Below are 23,460 nucleotides of genomic sequence, written 5' to 3' on the forward strand. Positions count from 1 at the left end.
ATTGTCTTATCAGATCCCAACTATAATCATTTACATATATCTGCATGCTGAGCTTTTCAGCAATCCGGAGTGTGTTGTTTATATAAGAGTTCTTGGTCTAGACTTCTAATAATACACTAACCTACTGGATAACATGATTCAAACATGATTCAAAGTTGTAAGTATGATAAAAATTATATAAAAGAAGCTTCTCAAGTCTTTCAAAAATCTGTTAAAAACTGTTCTCTTCCCTCTCTCTCGACACTTTGAGAGTAAGTAAGTGATGTCTCTGCTAATGAGGTCATATTAATGTGACGGGGCTGCGTGTCTTGCGCTCATGATGAGGGGTCATCACTCATCTTCTGTGTCTATTCCCTGTGTTCAGGAATTCAAGGGATTCTTTAATTATTCACAGCGCAGTCTGCTCCACGGGCCTGTGATGGAGTACAGGACCACTACTCTAATTAGCATCCTGTCATCCATCCCCCCTGTTCTGCCTCTCCCATAATACCATTTTTCATCCCTCTGTCATGTCACAATATTCCCAATATTGGGGACTTTTGTTCTCTTTTAGGTTTTAATTCTAATTAAAAATTCTGTATTTATCAGTTTAGATTAAGAAAAAAAAAACATGCTTACTGACAGCTTGAATATTTAGATAAAAGAATCGTAGGAAATGTAGGAAATGTAAGCAGCATTTTTTTCAGAATTTTCTTACTAATTTAAAACTGTAAAATGTGTAACATAACTAAAATAATAATTATTATTATTTTATTAACAGCATTAACACATGTTTTAGTAGGCATCTGTGAATGCCTGTTTAAAAAAAAACAGACAGTGCCCCAGCCTGAACCTTGTCTGTGTTTACACAAATCTCCTGTCAGTGCCCTGCACTGCTGCGGGCAAAACAACATGATGTGCTACCTCAAAATCCTCATGATAATAAATGTGTTGTACAAGAGTTAAAATTGGAACTGCTTTTCTGCCCAAATATAGATAATTATTACACGCAATGTGTGCAAAGATGGACACAAAATTAACAATGTAACAGGCAATTCTAAATGCTGCAAATCTATTTTTCAGTTCACTGAATTGATGAGTAGATGCTGTACATCTTAATGACTTAGAGAACTAAAAGTGAAGTAAAGTAAAGTTTTTGGTGAACCTCCTTTAGAGAAACATATGTATTTTTTTTCTGGTCAGCTGCTGCTAACAGTATGGACATTCTAACACAGGTAGTGACTGATAGACTCATTGACACTTAGCACAAAGAAAATATAAGACAGTGAATATGCTTGGTTACTCGCAGAGTCCATAGATAAATAATTTCACTGTCAAGAAGCTAAACGTCATTGTGGGCCACACAAAATATCAAGTGAACATACCAAGGCATGCAAGCACCACCATGTCCATCAGCATGCCTTTAAAATCTCTCACCAAAAATAGTGAAAAAGACATTTTCCAGATTCCAGATTTGGTTCCAGTGTGTTGTTGTGATCACTACATTTTAACTTCTAATAGTTGTGTTTTTTGCATTTTGACTACTGCCCCTTTCAACAGTACAGATAATTACTATACTCTGCAGTATTTAAAAAAAGCTCAGTACCACAGCACTTTTGAATTTCTTTACCCAGCACTAGGCTTTAAGTGACTGATATGTGGCAGACGTGTTCCAAGAAAGCATTAGAAGTCTTTGACTCACCCCACGCACTCAGCCACACGTCTCATAGACTCCTGAGAGACAAATACGTGACAAGCAAACCTGTTCAGCATTGGGTGTTTAGTAATGAAGCCAAAGTAACTGCAGAACAGAAGAAAAATCAAGAAAAACTGGAGTTAGCAAAGCTTCAAAGCTCAGTTAGCTCACAATTATGCTGCTTATTAGGGATTTGGGGACACTTTTCCTACTTATTACAGTTTCTAAGCTATGATAACTTTAATTATCTAAGGAAAAAAGTCCCAAATGTGCGTCTAACACTTGCAGGATTTGAATGTTGATGAGTGCTAATGAATGTACCTTAAAAAGTGGCTCTTTTAAATTCACATCAAACCATTATGATTATTTTACAAGTTTATTTGTTATTTATCTGAGGTTTAAATAAAACAGGCTCCTCCAACAACCTCTCTAACCATGTTCTATTAAAATGCAGCTAATGTGCTGCATCCAATTCTCATTTTACAAATTGTAGGTAGTAATAAATTAAAGTTTTCTATTGTTTTCCTCACTAGAAAATTGCATTTCTTCATTTATTGTATTAAAGTAAAATAAAACATTTTAGAATATGAATATAAGGTACGAAAATATGGGTATTAGGTAAAAAAATAGAATAGATTATGTACAAATAAAGTAAAATAAATAGAAAAATCTAAATGATTTCTGTGGTAGTATCTTTTCCAACTGAACCATTAGTTTAGTACGTTTTAGATTTAGCAAAAAATATGCTAATATGCTAATGAGCCATTATTTTAATATGATATGTTATTAGTATGTTTATTAAGAGCATTTTCAAGCTAGGGACCTATACACGTTCTGTCTCCTCTTAAAATCCCTAAATTACAGAGAAAGACATTATTTTTACCAGTTGTTTTTGGGGTGACATCCACAGAAGGAGATGTTCTTCATCTGGAAAAAGTGACTACATCTGTCAAACTGAAAAAATAGAGAGAGAGACAGAGAGAAAGAAGAGGCATTACACACCACTGAAATACTCACTCATTCATTTCCTCTGTCTCATCTCTTATCTCTCTCTCACCCCATCCATCCCCCTCCCTTCCTCTTTTTCTCTCACCTCCTCTGAGAGGTCATACTCATCCTCCAGGCTCATCACCAGCTTGACTCCCTGTAAGCTAATCTCCAGTTCGCACAGAGACGGGGGACGGAGATGCACCGTCCTCTTCCTCGCCATCGCAATCTGTGTCAAAAAAAAACAAAACAAAAAACAAACGCACTACATGATCACTGAACAACATCTGAGTAATGAGATATATTCAGCAGCATGAAGTTTTATCCTGTTTACCGCACCTTCTGCATGGCAGCACACAGAATGCCATTGCCCTGGTGATAAGGCACCTCCACTGAGCCCAAGAACTGCACAGTGAAGCTCTCCATCCAGGCTGGGTTTCTCTTCATTGCTGTGGGAAGAGTAAGCAGGGGTTCCTCACTCACTGTGAGATGATAAACATTCTCATCTTTGCCAACAAGAACTTGTTACATAAACATTTAGGAAGGATCTACATTGTTATAACAGAGAATAATGTTTCTTAAATTGTATTGGTGACGTGCGGTGTCCCCCAGGGCTTGATTATTGGGCCACTCCTATTTTTTTAATATATGCTTCCACACTGTGAAATAAAAATCTTGACTATACAATGCTATATATATACTAATACAATCCTACTATAAATATGCAGATGACCCTCAGACCTACTTGGCTCTCAACCCAAATAACCCAAATGGACACTGTTCTGGTTCTCACCCATCAGGTCTTTGGTCTGCCCAATGACTTCATGGGCATAGTAGGCTGGGAAGATGCCCCTAGCTCCTGTGCGCATGTTGTACCCACGGTACCAGTAGTCATCTTCCTCTTCCTCTACAAAGAGTGGGTCATCAACATCCAGTTCCAGTTCATCTGAGTGGCGTGGAATAAACCTGGAGCAGGAATTAACAGAGTGCACTGTAAAAAACAAAACTTAATTTTTAATAAATAAAAAGTCCCTATTTGCTTTGTTAAATTAACCAAAATATAGTGTTGCACCCACTAGACGATTACTTAATTTTTAAATTGATCCTAAAGGATATCCAGCAAAACTTATACAATGCATATTTTGTAAACATAAATCAGGCCAACTAAAAACCCAAGTTGGTGAGAATTAATATTTGAAGTTTTCTCAAATTTTTTTTTTTTACAGTATGTATGTCACTGTGGAGGTTCTTCAGACTGAACATTGGCAGTATCTCTCAGACCTTCTAGAAACTAACAAACTAAAAAACTAGTAAAATTAACTGGGGTCCAGGAGACTGGACTTACCTGAAGACTGCTCTGTGAGTCTGGTCTCGCTCTTCTCCATTTATAGTACAGGAAAACAGCCCAAATGATTCCGTGCCTAAAACATGTACAAAGTCACATAAGTCACTGTAATGATTTCTACAGAAATAAAAAACAATATGCAACTAGGGTCTGTGCAGTAGATACTAGAGGCAGAGTCAGACTGCCCTACTCATTTGGTAAACCCACCCCCTTCTCCCAGACCAAACATATATCAAACTGTTTTACTTGTATTATTCCCCTGGATACCTAGTTTATCCAGGTAGTGTAATGTCTCGATAGTAACTGTGAAGTTCATGTTCAGGTCAGGTTCCACTACAACTCAGCTACTCCATGTCATAAACAGAAAGGTCCTGAAGATAGTCTGCTTTAGCCAAGGCTGACATTCACTTAATTTTCTAGGTGTAATACTACCTTTATATGATATAGCAGAATAATTTTTCAAAACTGATTACTTGAAAATAAAACTGGGTCAATATTAGCACAAGGACACTGTTGAAATAAGACACTATAGATGAATAGACAATTTACAGGAGAAAAAAACGATTGGGTAAATGACCAAGTTCATAACTGAAATATATTGGGATGGATGGAGCTAAACATCATACTGCAACCAGCCAACAGAGGTGCAAGACCTGTGGTTGATTCACTTTTGAGAGATATTGTTTTCTACAGTCATTGGTTCTTATTTAAACAAACTTTCCAGTACATTTTCTACAGTATCTACTACAACCTTTAAATATCTCCTTCAATGGTTGTGGCAGGAATTAAATAATACAATTATTACAAAGCACTTACAAATTCCTTCATTTTAAGAATATCCATTTTAACCTCTGGTTGGAAGAGCACCATATCGCATGTTGAATTTATCCCTGCATTTCATTCTGCTATGTGAATTGTGCAAGTGTGTGCATCTCTATGTGGGTAGATGACTCACTGGAGGATCGCGATGTACTGTTGACAAACACGTTGAGGAACTTCTTAGAGAAAGGTAGATCTGCCTCAGGTGAAGAATCTTCTTCGGAAGAGGAGCTTAACAACAGATTAGGCCGTACCCCCATGGTCTGGTTCCGTGCATACACATCATCTTCTTCATCCGCTGCCTCTTCATCACAGACAGTAGAGAGCCCATCGCTGTCCTCGCTGAGCACTGAGGTACAGCGCTTCAGGCTCACCAGTTCCAGAGTAGTGTTCTCATCCACCACAAGAGTGTATTTCATTGAGTCATACGCCAAAGAGTCATCCATTGGTTTGCTACCCACAGAGTCGAAAGAGCCTCGAAGCTGCTGAACACTCTCATCAATTGGCGGGGAGCTGTCCAGGTAAGTGTCGTTTCCATAAGGTGAGGGCGGCTTGTCGAGGTCCTCTAGGAAAGGTGAAACATCCTGATCTTCCTCGTCATTGTCTGTTGAGTAGGTGAGGCTGAAGCAACGATTGGTCTGTGCCGTGGGGATGTCGAGCGTCAGACTGTTCTTGACCTCTGTGATTTTCTCCAGAGACATAGGATCCACCTTTGTCTCCCTTCCCTCATCCTTGTCACTGATGATGCTTTCAGTTAAGCTGGGTGAGTCCAGGTCCTTCATCCTTTCCATTGTCAAGTCGTTATTTGGCTCCTCCTCTTCTTCTTTCCGTTGATTTTTCTGCAGTCTCTGGCATGTAGCGGCATCCTCCTTAGTGTTCTTGGGGTGATATCTCTCCAAGTAGACAGGGGTGATGGTATCATTGGTGGGGTTGCTCATATACAGACAAGAGCTGAATCTTGTGTTATCTCCTTGATCTTTTCCTGATCCACAGCTGGATTTCCGGTCTTCTTCGTCTCCACCTAGCTGTACTTCTGAGCCTTCGGGTAACTGTTCCACCATGACTTCCTCAGCTTTCGGTGTTTGTGTCTTGTGGTCTTCACTTTCTTGGAAGGCGTCCGTCTCCAGGTCAGAAGAGGGTGATATGGTGTCGGAGATGGAGGCAGAGCGCTTGAGACACTCCTCTGGGCAGCTGATTGGGTAGGATCCTTCTGAGATCATCTTGTTGACTAGATTGCTGAGCAGCCATGGCGAATCAGAGTTCTCGCTAAGCTCATCCTCCGACTCTGACTCGGATTCTCCCTCACTGTTCCCATCATAGTCATCTACTGAAGGCATGAGCCTTGGCCCGACAGGTAGGTAGAAAGACCGTTTGAAGCTCTCCAGGCTGTGGTCTGGTTCAATCTTCAGCAGTAGTTGCTGGGTTTCACTATCCTCGCAAGGTACAGCAGGAGGTAGAGTCTCATCTGGATCAGCTTGGTGCTCGTAATCCTGCTCATCATCCACATTCTGTAGCCCCATCAGAGCCTGTCCATCATCGAGAGGTGTTGGGGAACGGTCTTGTTTGATGGGCTCAGGCTGGCCTAGAAGAAGAGATGCCTTCAGACCAACAATGCCACTGTCCTGCTCAGCATCAAGCTCCTGGTCCAGCTCTTGGTCAGATGTTGGGGAGCTTGCCTCTTCAATAGAGTTGGTCAAGTGTGAGGACCTTCCACTGCTGGACTCACTAGTCAAGTCCAGCTCTGTCTCCGAAATAGATGATATCATATTACTGGCCAGTGGTCCATCACAGGTGAATGCTGCCTCTAGTTCACCCTCAATATCTGAGTCAGATCCAGGAGAGCTGAGGTCATCGCTGTGCTGATCTGACTCTGTATAGCGCTTGGCATTCATGTCGGCAATGCCAGGATCAGAGGAAGGAGATGTTGTGTCATTTGCGGCAGCAGCAGCAGGTTGATTATGAGGAAAGTCACCAGCCTCCTCTGCCGCATCAACATCTGACCGCCTAGACAACATGTGACTAGAGGCGGAGGCCAACTCTGCAAGTTCTATTTTGGGAAACTCCACATAGGATGAGCTCTCTGCATCCCTGCAGGTTAGATCGTAGCTCTCCTTAGTCATGAAGTCAATATCAAACTCCTTGTCCAGCTCCTCGTCTGACAGCGGGGTCTCTGCATCATTGCCAAGTGGTGCCGTAGAGGACAGGCACTTACTGGTGCCATCCAGAGTAATGTCGTTCTCGAGCTCGGGGTCATCAACAGTTTCTGTGGTGATAGTGTATGTATCATTAGGTCTAGGATGGCACAATCGGTGTTTGGCGTGGCCATTGAGGTCGTGGTCGACTTCAGTGTCAGAGCACTGGGAGATGCAGTCGTCTCCTGAGGGTACGTGTTCCTCAATAGTCACCTCAACAGTGGACTTTACCTCAGTGATTTCGTGGCCACCAGAGGAGTTATGCTGACCAAAAGAACCTAATTAGAGAAAGGGAGAACATAGGAAGAAACAGAAAAAGACAGAGGAGAGAGACTGATATTAGAAAAAGATAGGAAGAAAGATAAAAAGAAAGATGCATACACTGAAAGGTATTTATTGTAAGCTACTGATTTCTACGGTTAGTAAAACAAAACTTTTTACAGACGGACAGAGTGATAATGATGGTGAAAACACTGAGAAGAGTAAGTTGACAACTTCACGTTTAGGGTTATGACTGTATGTTCATGTTGATGGGCCTCTAGCAACCGGGTCAGACATTTTTTACCGTATTCGGGCCGTTCGCGTCTGTTCCCCTCAAAGTCGTACAGCAGCGGCCTGCCGGGTGACTGATTGAGACCACAATGCCCAGGTGGGTTAGGGGGTGTACCTTTGGCAGAGACTGCGGTGCCAGGAGCCCCTGGGCATGTGCCAGTTACGTGGGAACCATCCTCAAGGCAAGTGTGGGTAGGAGATAAACGGCCTGAGACAAACAGGAAAGTCAGGAACAAGTCATCCATCACAGATGCGTTAAAAAAAGGAAATTGAAAAGAAAAGGACCTGAGAATATGTTCTTTATTCTTGAGTACAATGTGTGCCTAAAAGTTTGAAGTTTCAATGTTTATTCCAGCGTTTTATATTTAAAAATGTCTAAAAACGTGACATACATTTTACATACATAGTATGCCCTACATTTAAGGGCTATTGTAACTAGCGGCAATACATTGATTCATAGCAGAGTGCAGCAAAGTGTGAATTTTACTTATTCTGAAACACAGGTAGTCAATTTATCAGCTAAAAGTACACTATATGGACAAAAGAGTGCATACTCACTCATAATTTTTCCTAAATGAAAAAGGGTAATAAAAATAGTTAATCCTGTCTTTGTTGGACTAACTGTTTCTACAATTCAAGTAGGGCTTTACTTTACTTTACTTGATTTTGGGACAGTGTTAGCTTAATGCTAAGTCTTAAGCTAAATTAAGTGATAGCAATAGTCACCTTGTGAAGTGGGATTGCGGAGAGAATCCTGCCAGCTTGATTTTCGGGGAGACACACTACTGTTGTTGTTCAGGGAGTCCTGCAATATCAAAGAATAATCAAAGATATAAGTGTCTTACATTTATAAATATGCAAAATCCTTGTAAATCTCCAAAATGTTAAATATTAACTTTTAATGGAATTCAATGTCATTAAAAGTTATTATTTGACATTAAATGGAGAAACAACTGTCAGATTCACACTGTATCAGAAAGTCAAAACTGGGAAAATCGGACATACAAGGTTTTCAGTGAAACATTACAACCTATATATAAGTGTGATGATGTACCTGTGAAACTGTCGTGGTCAGGTTGAGAGTTGTGGGACGGCTTTTAAGGGAGCCCAGACTAGGGGATGGAGGAGGAGATGCAGACGGAGAAGGCGGGGCATCAGGATCTGCTTCTCCATCCTCTTCCTCATCCTCTTCCTCATCTTCATCATCAATCATCTCAAACTCCTGGAAATCATCTTGGAATGAACACACTGGGTGGTGGAAATCATTCTTCTCCAGAATGAGGGAGTCCTGAAGACACAGAAAGGTTCTTGTTTAAGTACAGTAGGGCACGTAGCAGAGCTCAGACCTCCTCGATCAATGCGTGAAAACTAAATGTTGCCTGTGATACACCCCGATAATATGCCAAATGTATCAGTTCAGGAATATGTTGTGGAGAGTAATATATAAAACAAGATATCCCTGTTATAATAATGTGATGTGAAATTTTTACAGTAAAATGGAATTTTTACATTTTCTCCCCAATTTACAAGGCCAATTACCCAACCCACTCATTAGAACTCCCACTTTTACTAGTAATGCCCCAACACCAGGAGGGTGAAGATTAACACATGCCTCCTCCGATACATGTGAAGCTTTGTGTAGCATCACAGCGCGCTCGGAGGAAAGAGCAGCGACTCGGTTTCGATACATTAGCTCACAGACGCATTGTGCTAAGCGACATCATCCTTTGGAGTGATGTGGGGAGAGAGAGCGCCATCTACCCACCCAGAGAGAGAGCAAGGCCAATTGTGCTCCCTCAGCTACATGAACAGGATTCAAACCAGCAATCTCCCGATCAATATGTTCAATTTTTAATAAGAGAAAAGCTTTTAAATAATGTGATTAGGTGTCTAAAACTTTTTCACACTACTGTATATAAATTCTGAATTAAATCTATATCTGGACTGACACCAAGTTTCGTCTATACATAGACTCCAACTAGAAAAGACAAAAAAAAATAAAATAAAAAAGTGAGGAAAGTGCAAGTGAATAAATAGGCAGATAGAGAGAGAAAGAGAGAGAGAGAAACTTAAAGGAAGAGGGAAATCAATAGTAAAGCTTCTCAGGTTTCCATGCACAAGATTCCAGTAAGTGAACAGTAGTACCAGTGAGGCCTTACTGCCTGTTGTTGCACAAGCACATTGTCTTAATTCTGTGTGTGTGTGTTTTTTTTTTTATTTTACCACAGTTAGTTCCAACTCTGCAATGTGATTGGCTGAGAGGCGTTCTATGAGCGCCGTTATCAGCCGGTAATGCACTGTAACCAAAGCTCTCTATGTATTACTTCGCCACATACAGGTAACCTAGCAATGATGCAGCGCTTACAAACCAAACAGCACAGCTACAAATAGAGCAGCAATGGAATTATTTTAACTCGCGGAGTGTTTAAAACCAAACAGATCGTATTTTCTCGTCCTCTTTAACTCAAAATCTTTTAATAAACAGCAATAATGGAACTGTGGTATTATGTGCAATAATACACTCAAGGTTTGTGCTATAATGTGTAATATTGGATGTAATATTTGCACTGCTGTGCGGTGGTTTGTAGATCAGCACAGCAGTGCAAATATTACATGTTATAGCACGGACCTCGAGTGTATTATTGCTTAAATACAACATCTATTTACATGAAGAGAAATGCTGTCGATTCCCCCTGACTGGATAATAATAAAAAGTACTACAAAAACAAAAGCCTACAGCATAAAAGTGTGTCTCAGTTAATCGATAGTTAAGAATGCTAATTTATGCCTATTCAGGATTGCACTGCAGTTTCATTATGCTGCAAACGAGGAGCTGAAACGAGTCCCACAGTGCGGCCGACGCACACAGCCCTTTCACCAGCAGCACAGCCAGAGCCCGAATCCATAATCAATGTGCTTCCATGACCCAATCAATACCACTAACCACCAGCAATCTAGCCGTCCAATCACCATCCCTCCACTCACACTACTGACACTGCTTACACATCAGACAGAGCAAAAAGCAGAAAGATACCACACACTGCTGCCTACACACTGTGTGTATCAGTGCAGAGGTTGGTGTGTGATGAAGGATTTCTGCCTGGGTGTTCTCATATTCAAGGACGAGGCCTGAGCATCCTGACCGGACCTGCCTCCACTGCTCTGCTGAGAACGAGTCAGCCTTACGCCAGCAGAACTGTTCTGCTGACACGGCCCAACTCACCAGAGAACTCATGAATGAATGCGGCCTCTTCGACACGGCCCGCATACAAGAAATAGCAGCAGATCAGACCAGGAGAAAAGAGAGAAAAGCAGCAGAAAGAGAGAAGACAAGTGGAAGGGCTAAAAAAACTTAAAAAGTGTATGGAGAAAAGGAAAGAATGAAGGTACTAGAGAAAGGAATAAAATGTTAAGAAATCAAAAGGACTGAGAAAATGCTTAAGTTTTAAAATGCTTGAAAAAGTATCTGCTAATTTTGGGTCAAAATCAAATTCTTTGGCTAAAAGCTTCTGTTTTAAATATCTGTTATATATCACCGTGTAAACAGACAATTAATTATTAATGATTAATTATTAATAAATTATAGTGGCTAGCTCTGGTGTTCGTATTCTTATTTATAGGTATTTGTATTTAACACACATACACACAAATACACACATACATACACACACACACACAAACATGAGCCTTCTAATCTTCTCTCTGACCTCAAGATGAGAGGAGGAGCAAGATCTGCAGGAAGATTTAATAAACTTGTATATATAAACACACACACACACAAACACACACTCAAACACACACACACACAAACACACACACACACACACACACAGCACACTAAAGCAGTATCAGATGACAGCAGAATGCTGCAGTGGGGGCAGAGAGGATGTGCAGCACTGGCAGTGATAAAACATCACTGCTCACACATTCACACGGTCCACTCACACACACACACACACACACACACAGCCCTGCTGAATATTTCAGTACACTAACGGTTTAGATACTAAAATATCTCTAAAATATCTCCATTATAAATTACAGGCTTAAATGTGCAATGTTTTAAATTCAGAAGTTTCAGAGAAGTTCCAGAGCTTATATAGATGCTCAGCTGCATCTACACTCTCAAAAGTGTTTTGGCAAATAACTCAACTGGGTAAGGAAAGCCTGTTACACTCACACTGAAGCCTTTCAGTAAATCTACACAATTGTTAAGAATGGGGCTGCACAATATATCATTTTAGCCAAGTCAGCACAATGTGCACATATGCAATAGTCGATTTACAGGACATGCAATGTTGTTTACTGTCAAAACTCATAATGCTTTTTTTCCTGCTTGATACAAAATGAAAATTCACGTTGACATATCTACCAGATATGCACTAGAGACTTTATTATCCCAAAATTATGGATTTTACTCTTTGACACACAGAGGGCATTAACAATGTACTGTATGATATTGTGCTGGATCATTGATTTCTGGATAAATCAGGTGAAAGTTTCTGTGGTTTTTAAAACCACATATACACTTTAAAAGTATTGAAACAGAGAAGCCAATCCCTTTATATTAAATTACATTACATTACATTACATTTGGCAGACGCTTTTGTCCAAAGCGACTTACAATAGTCAAGTACAATGTAAAATAAGTTTAAAGGTAAAACATCTTTGGATAGGGATAAAAGGAGGTCAAAGGGGAATAATAGGATAGAGGAGTGAAGGAGGGGAAGAAGGAAATGAGGTTAGAAGTAGTTAGTGTGTTAGAGGTGTTAGGAGAGTAAGTGCTCTTTGAAGAGCTCTGTCTTCAGGAGTTTCTTAAAGATAGCGAGAGATTCTCCTGATCTGGTAGTGGAAGGTAGTTTGTTCCACCATTGGGGAACTCTGTATGAGAACAGTCTGGATTGCTTTGTCTGAATGTTTGTTTGGCAAAGCGAGGCGACGTTCACTGGAGGAGCGCAGCGGCCGGGAGGTAGCGTAAGCCTTCAGGAGTGAGTGCAGGTAGGAAGGAGCCTGTTCTGTCATCACCTTGTAGGCGATTGTAAGAGCTTTGAATTTGATGCGAGCATCAACTGGTAGCCAATGGAGCTCAATGAGCAGCGGGGTGACATGTGCCCGTTTTGGCTGGTTGAAGACCAGACGTGCTGCTGCGTTCTGGATCATCTGATATACGTCTGATATACGTCTGATCTGATATACGTCTGATATAGACTGATATAGACTGAGAACATTTGGGTGTGACATTAAAAGATGAAAATGAGACAAAAGATCAACATATCAGCTTTGATGTTTTATATATGCATCTGATACACCGTTCAGAAGAAAGCACTCTTCATCATCTGCCTCCATCTAGATTTGTAAGGTAAAATGAGAATAGTGTGAAATTTGCTTTTGTATCAAGCAGCAAAACATATTGTGATGTTATCATGCATGGGATTTGATGCCGTGTAATTCTGTTAATATTATATAACTATCAGCATGTGTTCAGCACGTGTACAGGCCTGTGTTTCTATCTAGTCGCTGTGTCTGCTGCATTCTTAATGGAAGTCTCTTAATAACGTGCCTTTTTTTAACACCGCGGCTAATTTATGCCTGGTTTTAGTGAGCAGAGAATCCATGTGGCAGCGAAACTGTCTGCCAGGAGATGCTTTTATCCATTTTTTCAACCATCTCCTTCAGGTTTCATGGGATTCTCCTGCAAATGCATATGCATGAGGCAGAGAATGCATTTAGGACTTATTTTCGCCGACCATCAGGCAGGTCTTGTGTGGTGTTTCAGGTATGTAATGTAGTGATGAGTGCCTACTAGGGTTTTGGAATCACAAGGCATCTCACAATATGATATTAACACAATACATTACCCATGATAATGATATAAAATACCTGTGATTCTGTGATACTTGATATATCTCAAGACAATCCTCTTTGACACTTCACGTCATCTGTGTTACTGAAGAAAATAAAATACTGCTAAATATGCAAATACCAGGAATTATGGGTGAATTTATCGGAGTCAGTTTTACATAATTTGGCAACCAATATTCTTCACTGCAGGTTTACCCTCTTCATATGATTAGCGCCACCATATGGAGTAATGCCAAATGCAGAGAGGACACAAAGCAAGGTAAAAACAACCCATAAGGCACCCTGATGCACACAAGGGGAGAGTGCATGCAGAAACACGGTGAGCATGTTCGCGGTAATTACATTTTATAACACAGTAAAAAAAACACTTTAGGTCTGCCTGACCTAAACCACACTACACTATTACTACTGCCCGCTCTCAAAGACACAGGGAATTAGTAGCATAATTTTTTTTTAAGATTTTAATTAATTTTTAAGTGATTAACACCACTAATATATTTGAATTTAATTGTGTAATTAAATGTTCTGATATTTTCGAAAAAAAATATTTTTAAATCTGAAATGCATAAAACAATATGTGTTGGGAAAATATTTGTAGTTTAAGCAGAAGCAATGATTTTTGTTCTTAATATAGTGCCACACTGTTTGTTCCAACAAGATCAAGAGAGATGGAGTCTGTTGTTAAATGGAGTCTGCTGTTAAATAAATACATTGTGCAATTATAATTTTCGTTTTTTGTATTTTTTTGGTGTTGAAAAAAAAGTATTGTTTGGGTATCTGTACTGAATTCAAAGTATTGTATTGGTACTGGTATAGAAAATAAAAAAAAACGATACCCAGCCCTAAAAATTAGGTTTGTATTGGGTTCCTCCAGTTTCCAGTTGGTAACAGCTTCTTTTAGTATTCTGATGAACATGCGTGCTGAACCATCAGGGGTGATCTGTACAGATAAGATACTACAGGACATCTCCATAGGCCTTGTAGAGTCCATGCATGCAAAATGAGACAGGTAATGTCTCATTTTTGGGAATTTGGGCATCTCATTTATGCCTGAAACATGGCTACAAAATGCTTAAAACATCTGCTTTCACCCATCTCTCCCTCCCTCTCTCTCTCTCTCTCTCTCTCTTTCTCTTAGGGTAGAGATTTAGAGTGAAGACAGCTCAGCCCCAGTCTTTGATCTCTTGTTATGACTCTGTCTTGGATGGATACTAATACCCCAGATTACACACTGCAAAGCCTATTCCACACTTACACGCCAAAACACACACTTTAAAAACAGATTTACTCACCAGCACACACCACCGCTCTCATAAAGCCGCTTTACCATTAACGACCAAATCAGCCACCCATGGCTCCCTCCAACCACCAACACATTTGTAAAGTTTCTAAATGCAGCCCTGAACCGCAGCTCAGTAGGTGTTAGATCTGACAGACTGAATGAATAAATCATGAAAGCACTGACAAAGATGAGGGAGACAGTGGGAGAGAAAGAGAGGGAGCGATATGAAGAGGAGGAGAAGGAGGAGGAGGGAAGAAAGGAATAGCTTTTTGAAATTTATTGTAAACCCAGTGCAGGGAGATGTGTGTCCCTGACTCTGTGGTATCTGAATATGACTGATTTAAGTATTATTTCATAGAAACTGTAATGCTCACCCTGCTCAGATCAGTTTAAGCTAGAGGGAGCGCCATCTACCCACCCAGAGAGAGCAAGGCCAATTGTGCTCTCTCAGGGCTCTGGTAGCCGATAGCAAGCTACATAAACAGGATTCGAACAGGAAAATCTCCTGATTATAGCGGGAACGCCTTAGTCTGCTGAACCACTCAAAGCCCTTCATATTCATTTTTTATTGTCAAACCCAAATGTTTTCAATCTACAGCAGAAATAAATGGATTGGCCTCCCTGTTCCAATACTTTATATGAGACTGTGTGTTAGCTAATCGTTGCGCGCTACACTCAAACATAGTCTTAACCTTTTAAATCATATAAATAACATATTGCTAGGCTAACACTTGTGTCTATGTACATGTGCACCCCAGAGTTTAACATTCCTATTAATTAAAGCAGACATGTAGCTGTGTTTTACTGATTAGCCTATTAATGTTAAAATAAAGAGAACGATGCTGGCTATGTAGTCTGATCTACAATAGTAGATCAGACTACTGAAGCAAACCTTCAAAACCTAAACAGTCAGAGGGTTGAGGTGAACTGTGAATAAAGCCCTACTGTAGCAGCAGTTCTTCCAGGATGTATCAGCTGGAGCAGCAGAGGTCTGTGTGTGTGTGTGTGTGTGCATGAGTATATGTTAGGAGGGGGTATAACTGCCTTTAGCGGAATATCAATTCTGACGCACTGCACAGACCATCCAACCAATCAAACACCCAGTCTGCGAACCGACCAATCAACTGCCGGAATCAACAAACCTACTGTTTCTGCCTACGAAGTGGACAATCACTAGGGTCAGGTCACCACAGTGAAGTTTAAAGCCCACAGCCAGAGCAACCAGGAGGATTGAATCATCTCACTTAAGCAGAAATACACTAACCTTGAGGGCAGAAAATGAGGCAAAGCGTTTTCCAGTCCGTTAGCGCGTGAATAAACATACAGATTGAGGCTGACTCAGGTCTGCTGGTCTCTGGGAGTTATAAATATTCATTTTGATCTGAATATTTCAGAAAATCAAATAAGCTGCAGCTTCTGCCCTTAAAACATGTTTTTATTTCATGAAAAAATGTATCGTATTTTATACAATCAGCGGTCAGGGCTGATGTCATATGGTTGGTTTGATATGTAAAAGTGATCAAATACAGTCAAATATACTCAAGGACTGCAAAATGGCTTTGATGATGGATGGATACATGGATAGATGGATGGATGGATGGATGGATGGATGGATGGATGGATGGATGGATGGATGGATGATGGATGAATGGAAGGATGAATGGATGGATGGATGAATGGATGATGAATGGATGGATGGATGGATGGATGGATGAATGGATGATGGATGGATGGATGGATGGATGGATGGATGGATGGATGGATGGACGGATGGATGGATGGATGGATGGATGGATGGACGGATGGATAGATGGACTACAAAATTTTATTGCAATGTTCTCAGTCATGTCAAATCTGTGCTAACTGGATCTTATATGATGTTCAATGGTTAAGTGAAACATTTGAGTGAAATCTGAGTGTATTCATAATATTTAGAAGAGAAGAGAAGAGAAGAGAAGAGATAGTAAGACTAGACGAGAGGACAAAATAACAGAGGAAAACATTAAAGAAGATACCAGAGCAGAAGAAAAGATATGGAATAAGAAGTGGGAATATAAGAAATCAAAGCGAAAACTAAAGGAGAAATGAGATGAACTGAAGAGAAGGGTGAAAAAGATAACAAAACAGAATAGGGGGAATTAAAAGAATGAAGAGGAGAAAAAATAGAAGAAGAAAATATAGGATAAAAGAAGACCAGATAAGCAAAGAAAACAGAAAAAAAGACTGTAGGAGAAATAAAATGAGATGAGAAGAATAAATAACAGGGGAGAAGAGTAAATATTATAATAAAACAGAAGAGAAGGAACGCGAAATGAGAAAAGAAAAATGGACAAAAAGAAAGAAGAGACAATGACAGAAGAAAAGAGAAGAACATATAATAAAAAGACAAGAGACTAGAAGAACAAAAGAGAAGAAAAGATAATATAATACTTACGATAAAAGAGAAGAGACTTTAAGAGAGGAGATGAAAAAAACAGATAATAAGAAAAGATGAGAAAAGTAAAGGACACTAGATAATAAAGACATGAGATGATAAGAGAAATGGTAGAACAGATGAATAACAGCAGAAGAGAAGGAATGAGAAGAAGGAGAGCAGAAGAGAAGAAATGAGAAGAAAGAAGAGCAGATGCAAAGAAAAGAAATGTGATGAGAAGACAAAAAGAGAAGTAAAGAGAACTGGAGAGACATTAAGACAGGGAAGGGAAAAGGGAAATGACAGGAAACAACAAGTAAAAGAGAAGAGAAGAGAAGAGAAGAGAAGAGAAGAGAAGAGAAGAGAAGAGAAGAGAAGAGAAGAGAAGAGAAGAGAAGAGACCTCACTGGGTCACCATCCCTCTCCACTGCAGCCATGGCACACAGCCACCGCAATAAAACATTTACAACCCCTAGCTACACACACACACACACTCACATGCACACACACACACACATACACACACAGACACGAAACCCTGCACAAGCAAACCCCATGGATTTAACCACCCAACCATTTTCCTACCCTCTATATACAGTACACACACACACACACACACACACACACACTCATATTATACACACCCTCACACACAGCACACACACTCGTGCTGCATAAAGCAGTGTTTAACACATTACAGGCTTAGTCAGCTCTCGAGGAAATGACAGGAAATGAAGAGTTGAGCTATCAGATCTGAATCAGCCCACCACAGCACACCACAAAGCACACACACGTTCCTGAAGCCCCCCAACATCTCTCCTGTTCTGTACGCTGGAGGACACACACACATATGCGAATATCTCAGAGCCTCATATCAACAGATCATTAAGATGTAAATGAGATGACTGAGATGCAAGTGTGTGATGCAGCGATGAGCGAAGAAGCACACAGTGGGACACAGAACAGAAAATAGAAACCAAGCACTTAACCCTTTATAGTGCAGACTGATTATTCAGCCATGAGTCCCAAAGTACTGTATGCTGAAGCTGCTATAAGACTATACTTTAAATGTTTGAAGGAATACAAATTAGGTGATTATTGAGACATATTATAGTCTGAATTAAACAAATGTATTTTATTAATTTAAGCTTTATTTATTATTACTTTTACTAATACCTAGTATTATTAGTATTACATATTTTGGAGGTCTGCATTATAATCTGTAACACTCAATAAAAAAATTACCACCCAGTCATGTAGAATTAATGCTGTTTCGTCAGCATCGTGTGTAGACAACATTATCATTATCATTTGAGCAGTGGCATAAAATTGTATTAAGCCATTTTTATTAAAAAACAATAATATTGAAACACCCAGAATGATGCAGCAGACTGAATCTGATTTAAATAGACTACTGCTTCTTATTCTGTAATTAGAATTCAGAACAATTTTGGTGTATATATTATTAAACTCTCATTAATTAAATTAACTTACATACTAACGTACTTACGTACTGAAACTGGCCACATAAATCAAAGCGCTGCTAGTCACACAATAACAACATACATTTTGTTAATAACTTAACAGGCTGGTTTTAGTGCATTATTACAACTGACACATAATGTGTTTACTACTGATAAAGAGAAGAGAAAAAAACAAGAGAAGGGAGAAAAAAGAGCAGAACCAAATAGAAAAGAAGCAAGACAAGAGGGAAGACAAATTGTCTTACAGTTTGGTGTTTCGTGACTTGTATGTTAGCTTATTAGCTTAGTTTAGTCAGGATATAAATATTATTATTAGGGCTGCAAACTAATCTGTCCAATTAATTTTCCAATTGGTTGAAGAGTGTTTCTGCTTCCTGTGGGACTCCTGATCTTACGTTTCTCTATTGCTTCAAAATGCCTTTTAAATGCCTGTAACACATTCTGACAGCCTTAATTTTTGTAAAATGTTATATAAATGTAAAATTGATATAACATCCACATATTAACATAAGGCACATTTCTTACTTTGTCTTTAAGTTTTACTATAACAAGAAGAGAAGTCTTACAGTCTAAAAGGCTAAATAGTACAGACTGCCACCTCTTATCTAGAGGATACAGAATGGAAAACACTTGATGTGTGCCTGCATGTGCATGTGTGCGTGTGTGTGTGTGTGTGAGCGTGTGTGGTGGGGGGTACCTTTTCGTAAGGGTCAGAGTCGTAGTTGAGGCCGATGCCACAGTCGTCTGTGATCTCAGACAGGTCTTCATCATCAAACTCCTCCAGACTGATATCATGAGCTGGCCTGCAGACAAAGGAAAAGAAAAAACATATTAAGTTTGTGACATAAAACTTTCAAATTCCCATTTTATTCCAAATAATTGTAAAGCATTTCCAGATACACATCTGTTCCTAACTGCATCTGTGTTTACCAAAAATGTATTTGAGGTTTCAAGCAATTATGTGTTTTGGTCATACAGATTAATGGATGGATTAAGCCAGATAGAAGATGAAACATGCTACAAAAGAGCAGCATCAGCTGTGTGTGTGTGTGTGTTGTGTGTGATTTAATACATATTTCAACATAAATATAATTTAATCTACATTCTGAACCCTACAGTAGTTACACTGTATTTATACAGTACATACACTGCAATATATAATGTATCCTTTCATTCGTAACACATCATTACGTGGCATCAAAATATCAATATTATTATTAAAACATAGACAAATTAAACTCCCTAAGACTCTATCCCCAATTTGACTTGAAGATATTGGTTTAATACTCCACATGGTGGTGCTAATTAAATAATAAGGTAAACATGTGCCGCACAAATAATTTCTGGTATTTGCTCATTTAGGAGTATTTTATCCTCTTCAGTAACACAGATGGAAGTTGTGAAGTATTATAGAGAACTGTCTACTTATATATATTAAGTATCACAGAATTACAGTATTGTGGTATCATCATTATCGTGGGCAGTGTATCGTACATCGTAACATGATGCCCTATGATTCCCAAACCCTTTGGATCACTGGGCTCAGAAAAAGGGAATTACACGGGAAAGTTGGGGACCTTTTCCAGATAATTTTAACTAATGCATTTTAGTAAATATATGTACATACATCTGAACATAGATAAAGAGCTCATTTGCAAAAACAGATGCTGTTATTTAAACATTTATGTGGTGTTTAAATGTGTGCTATGCTCATAAACGGTTATTTTAATAAGTATAGCATATTTAATAATCACTGCTTTTTCCAGACTTCAAATAAAGCTGTTGTGTCTGTTCACTTGTTTAATCACTGCCTATCAGCTGCAATAATGGTCCTGAATAGCACCACTTACACCACTTGTTTCCCATTATCAGCTGCCTGTATCACATTACAAACAGTTTACCTGCTTTCTGGCATCCACTCAACTAAAGGAAAAAGTCACACTTATCAAATCAGGGTCACACAATAATTATATTTAGTGCATTTTTAGTTATTGGCCATTGTTTTGGTATATGCTATGGGGTAAAAAGACTTTCAGTTAAAGTCATAGTGAACGCATAAATATTTCAACTGCAAGTCATATTGGGAAACAAGAAACAAGACTTACATTATGTCACTAAATGAGACACAATATATTAACACACCGTGTTTTTTTTTAAAGCAGGGGTGCATTAAATATTTGGCAACCAAAATATTCAGCATAAAATGGCAAAAAAGCACTGAATAAAACACTCCAACCCCACCCCTCCTCTCCAGCACCTGGCAGTGCTGGCAGGGAGAGTAAAAAAAACTGCAGGCTTAAGTTCATGTTTATGCTCAATTTGCATAAATTCAACCAAATAAAGCATTTAGTATCATTTATCACATTTTTTATTAGTGATATGCAAGTTTTACAGGGCTAGCTAGGATAGTAGCTAACATTAGCTAAATAATTTAGCCTTAGTGTCTGCTTATTTATCAAACATCTAGCTGAATGTAAATTTTAAAGTAGTTTATGACTGGAATGGCACTGCTGAAGTAAATACATGATAAGAATAGGACTAATAAGGTCATTTATGGCTGGAATGGAACTATTGAAATAAACTCATGATTAAAATAGTACTAATAAGGACATTTATGACTGGAATGGAACTGCTGAAGTAAATTCATGATTAGAATCGTTCTAATAAGGTCATTTATGACTGGAATGGCACTGCTGAAGTAAATGCATGATTAGAATAGTACTAAAAAGATCATTTATGATTGGAACGTAACTGTTAAATAAACTCATGATTAGAATAGTACTAATAAGGTCATTTATGACTGGAATGGCAGTACTGAAATAAATTAATGATTAGAATATCACTAATAAGGTCATTTATGACTGTAATGAACATGCTAAAATAAATTAATGATTAGAATAGCACTACTAAAGTAGTTTATGACTGGAATAGATCTGATGAAATACATTCATGATTAGAATATCACTAATAAGGTCATTTCTGACTGGAATGGCACTGATGAAGTACATTCATGATTATAACAGCAGTTCTGAGGTAAATGCTCTGTTGAAACATCTGCTGAGAGATTAAAAAGGTTAAGTGTTTCATTTATTAAAGGGTGAGAAATAAAATCCTGCAAAAAATGTGTTGGATATTGGGCCTTCGCCAAGTGTTATTATAATGCAATCAATGCTTTGTTTCAATTTCAGCCAAACATTTTCATTTCAGTTAATCTCTAGTTTTAAGTCACTGTTCAGTGGGCTGGCAAATTCCTAAAATGCGCAGAGAGAGAGTGTACGTCTGTGTCTCTGTTCATGTCTCAGGAAGACCCGAGCTGAAATACGAGCTGTCATGATCTATCAGATGATGTTCCAGCAAACTAGCAACATCCCAGGGCCAATGAAAAGCACACACATACTTTTTCAATTGTATACACATTCTGTACGCTGTACACCAGGTTTACAACCAAACAATGCCATGACTGAGACTTTATTTGACAGATTATGGCTGCACAATATATTGTTTAAGCATTGCCATCGTGATGTGCCATGCGCAATAGTCATATAGTAGCACGTGCAATGTCACTTAAAGCAATAAAATCAAACACGTTATGCTGCAATATTTTGATTCTTGACACAAGAAGTAGATACACAGTGTTGTCTCTGTGTCTGTGTGAGTGACAGGCTGCTGCTGCCTGCGCGTGAAGCGCGAGGGGGAGGGGGAGCGTGAGGGGGGGGGGTGCTGGGTGAGGCAGGAGTAAACACGAGGTAACCGCATGGCCTCCATCCACATGGCTGGGCACCTGCTTGTAAACGTACATGTCCAGCCATGTGGGCGAAGGCCATGCGGTTACCTCCCTTTCCATGCAGTTACTTCGCTTCATGTGCTTGTAAACGCATGTGTCGAAAGTTGTACACCTCAGTCTAGTACAGTTTGGTGCAAATATTTCCAGTTACAGCTGATTTCACTCTTTTAATCTCAGAAAAAACGCTTTTATTTACCTTTTAAAAAGCTATTTAAATGCCTGATTAAAGGGCTGATTACGGCATGTTTTGAGTTTTGAGTGCTCGGTGCTGACTCAGCTCTTGATCGTTCCAGACAAGAGACAGCGTGTGAGTGGGGGCGGGGCTGGTGACGTCATGAGCCTGCATTGTTTAATATCGCGATATATATCACAGAAAAAAAGAACATTTGCAATGTAAAATTTTTCCAATATTGTGCAGCCCCATGACAGACCCACGGTAATCAACTGGTCTGCCCTCGACTGAGCTGATATCCTCTCTCTCGCCTCATCAGATATCCACCAGCAGCATTTACAGTAGCAGGGACTCATCTTCCACTGTCCCTGTTAGCTGACAGATATGTGGGTTAGCATGCAGCTAAATGGGGACAGAGTCTGGTACGGCTCAGCAGCAGCAGCAGCAGCAGAACACAGCACCCTAAGCCTGAGCTACATTAACAGCTATCACAGAGATGGCACCAGTTCTGCCTTGCCCCACTCCAAAGGAGTGCTGCAATGCAGCTTTTCAGAGCCAGAAGAAGTCAGTCACAAATCCCTGCAATCTATACAAGAGGAGAGAGAGAGAGAGAGTGAGAGAGAGCTTCATAGCACTGTTCACAGCACTACGTTAACTCTCCTATGTGAAATAAAAACTACACTTTATGGACAAAAGTATTGGGGCACCTGTTTATTAGTTGCTATTTTCAGAAATTAGGTGTATTACAGAAAGGGAAGACCTTCTCATAGATTTTAAAGCATTGCTGCGAGGATCTGATTGCATTTCAGAAAACATATTTCCACTTCTTTCCAGATCAATGCGGGGGTCTTTATACCCCTCAAGCCCACGCTCTGCATTAGACATGGTACCAG

General features: G+C 39.4%; 1 protein-coding gene across 2 annotated transcripts in view; it reads right to left on the reverse strand.

The window, feature by feature from the left end:
* The window catches only part of mapk8ip2 (mitogen-activated protein kinase 8 interacting protein 2), a 59,370-nt gene that overhangs the window by 10,732 nt on the left and 25,178 nt on the right, over positions 1–23,460 (reverse strand). The window contains exons 2-12 of one of the 2 annotated variants that reach the window (XM_007233847.4): positions 19,309–19,414; positions 8,625–8,858; positions 8,297–8,375; positions 7,686–7,778; positions 4,963–7,296; positions 4,008–4,083; positions 3,456–3,628; positions 3,002–3,111; positions 2,769–2,891; positions 2,559–2,629; positions 1,682–1,780 (exon numbers count right to left, since the gene is read on the reverse strand). In XM_007233847.4, coding sequence (XP_007233909.2) covers positions 1,682–1,780; positions 2,559–2,629; positions 2,769–2,891; positions 3,002–3,111; positions 3,456–3,628; positions 4,008–4,083; positions 4,963–7,296; positions 7,686–7,778; positions 8,297–8,375; positions 8,625–8,858; positions 19,309–19,414 — 3,498 coding nt within the window. Of the gene's footprint in view, positions 1–1,681; positions 1,781–2,558; positions 2,630–2,768; positions 2,892–3,001; positions 3,112–3,455; positions 3,629–4,007; positions 4,084–4,962; positions 7,297–7,583; positions 7,779–8,296; positions 8,376–8,624; positions 8,859–19,308; positions 19,415–23,460 lie in introns of both variants that reach the window. The other variant, XM_007233846.4, reaches the window with a different exon arrangement.

Source organism: Astyanax mexicanus, chromosome 9 (assembly GCF_023375975.1).
Source record: "Astyanax mexicanus isolate ESR-SI-001 chromosome 9, AstMex3_surface, whole genome shotgun sequence".
Classification (NCBI taxonomy): domain Eukaryota; kingdom Metazoa; phylum Chordata; class Actinopteri; order Characiformes; family Acestrorhamphidae; genus Astyanax; species Astyanax mexicanus.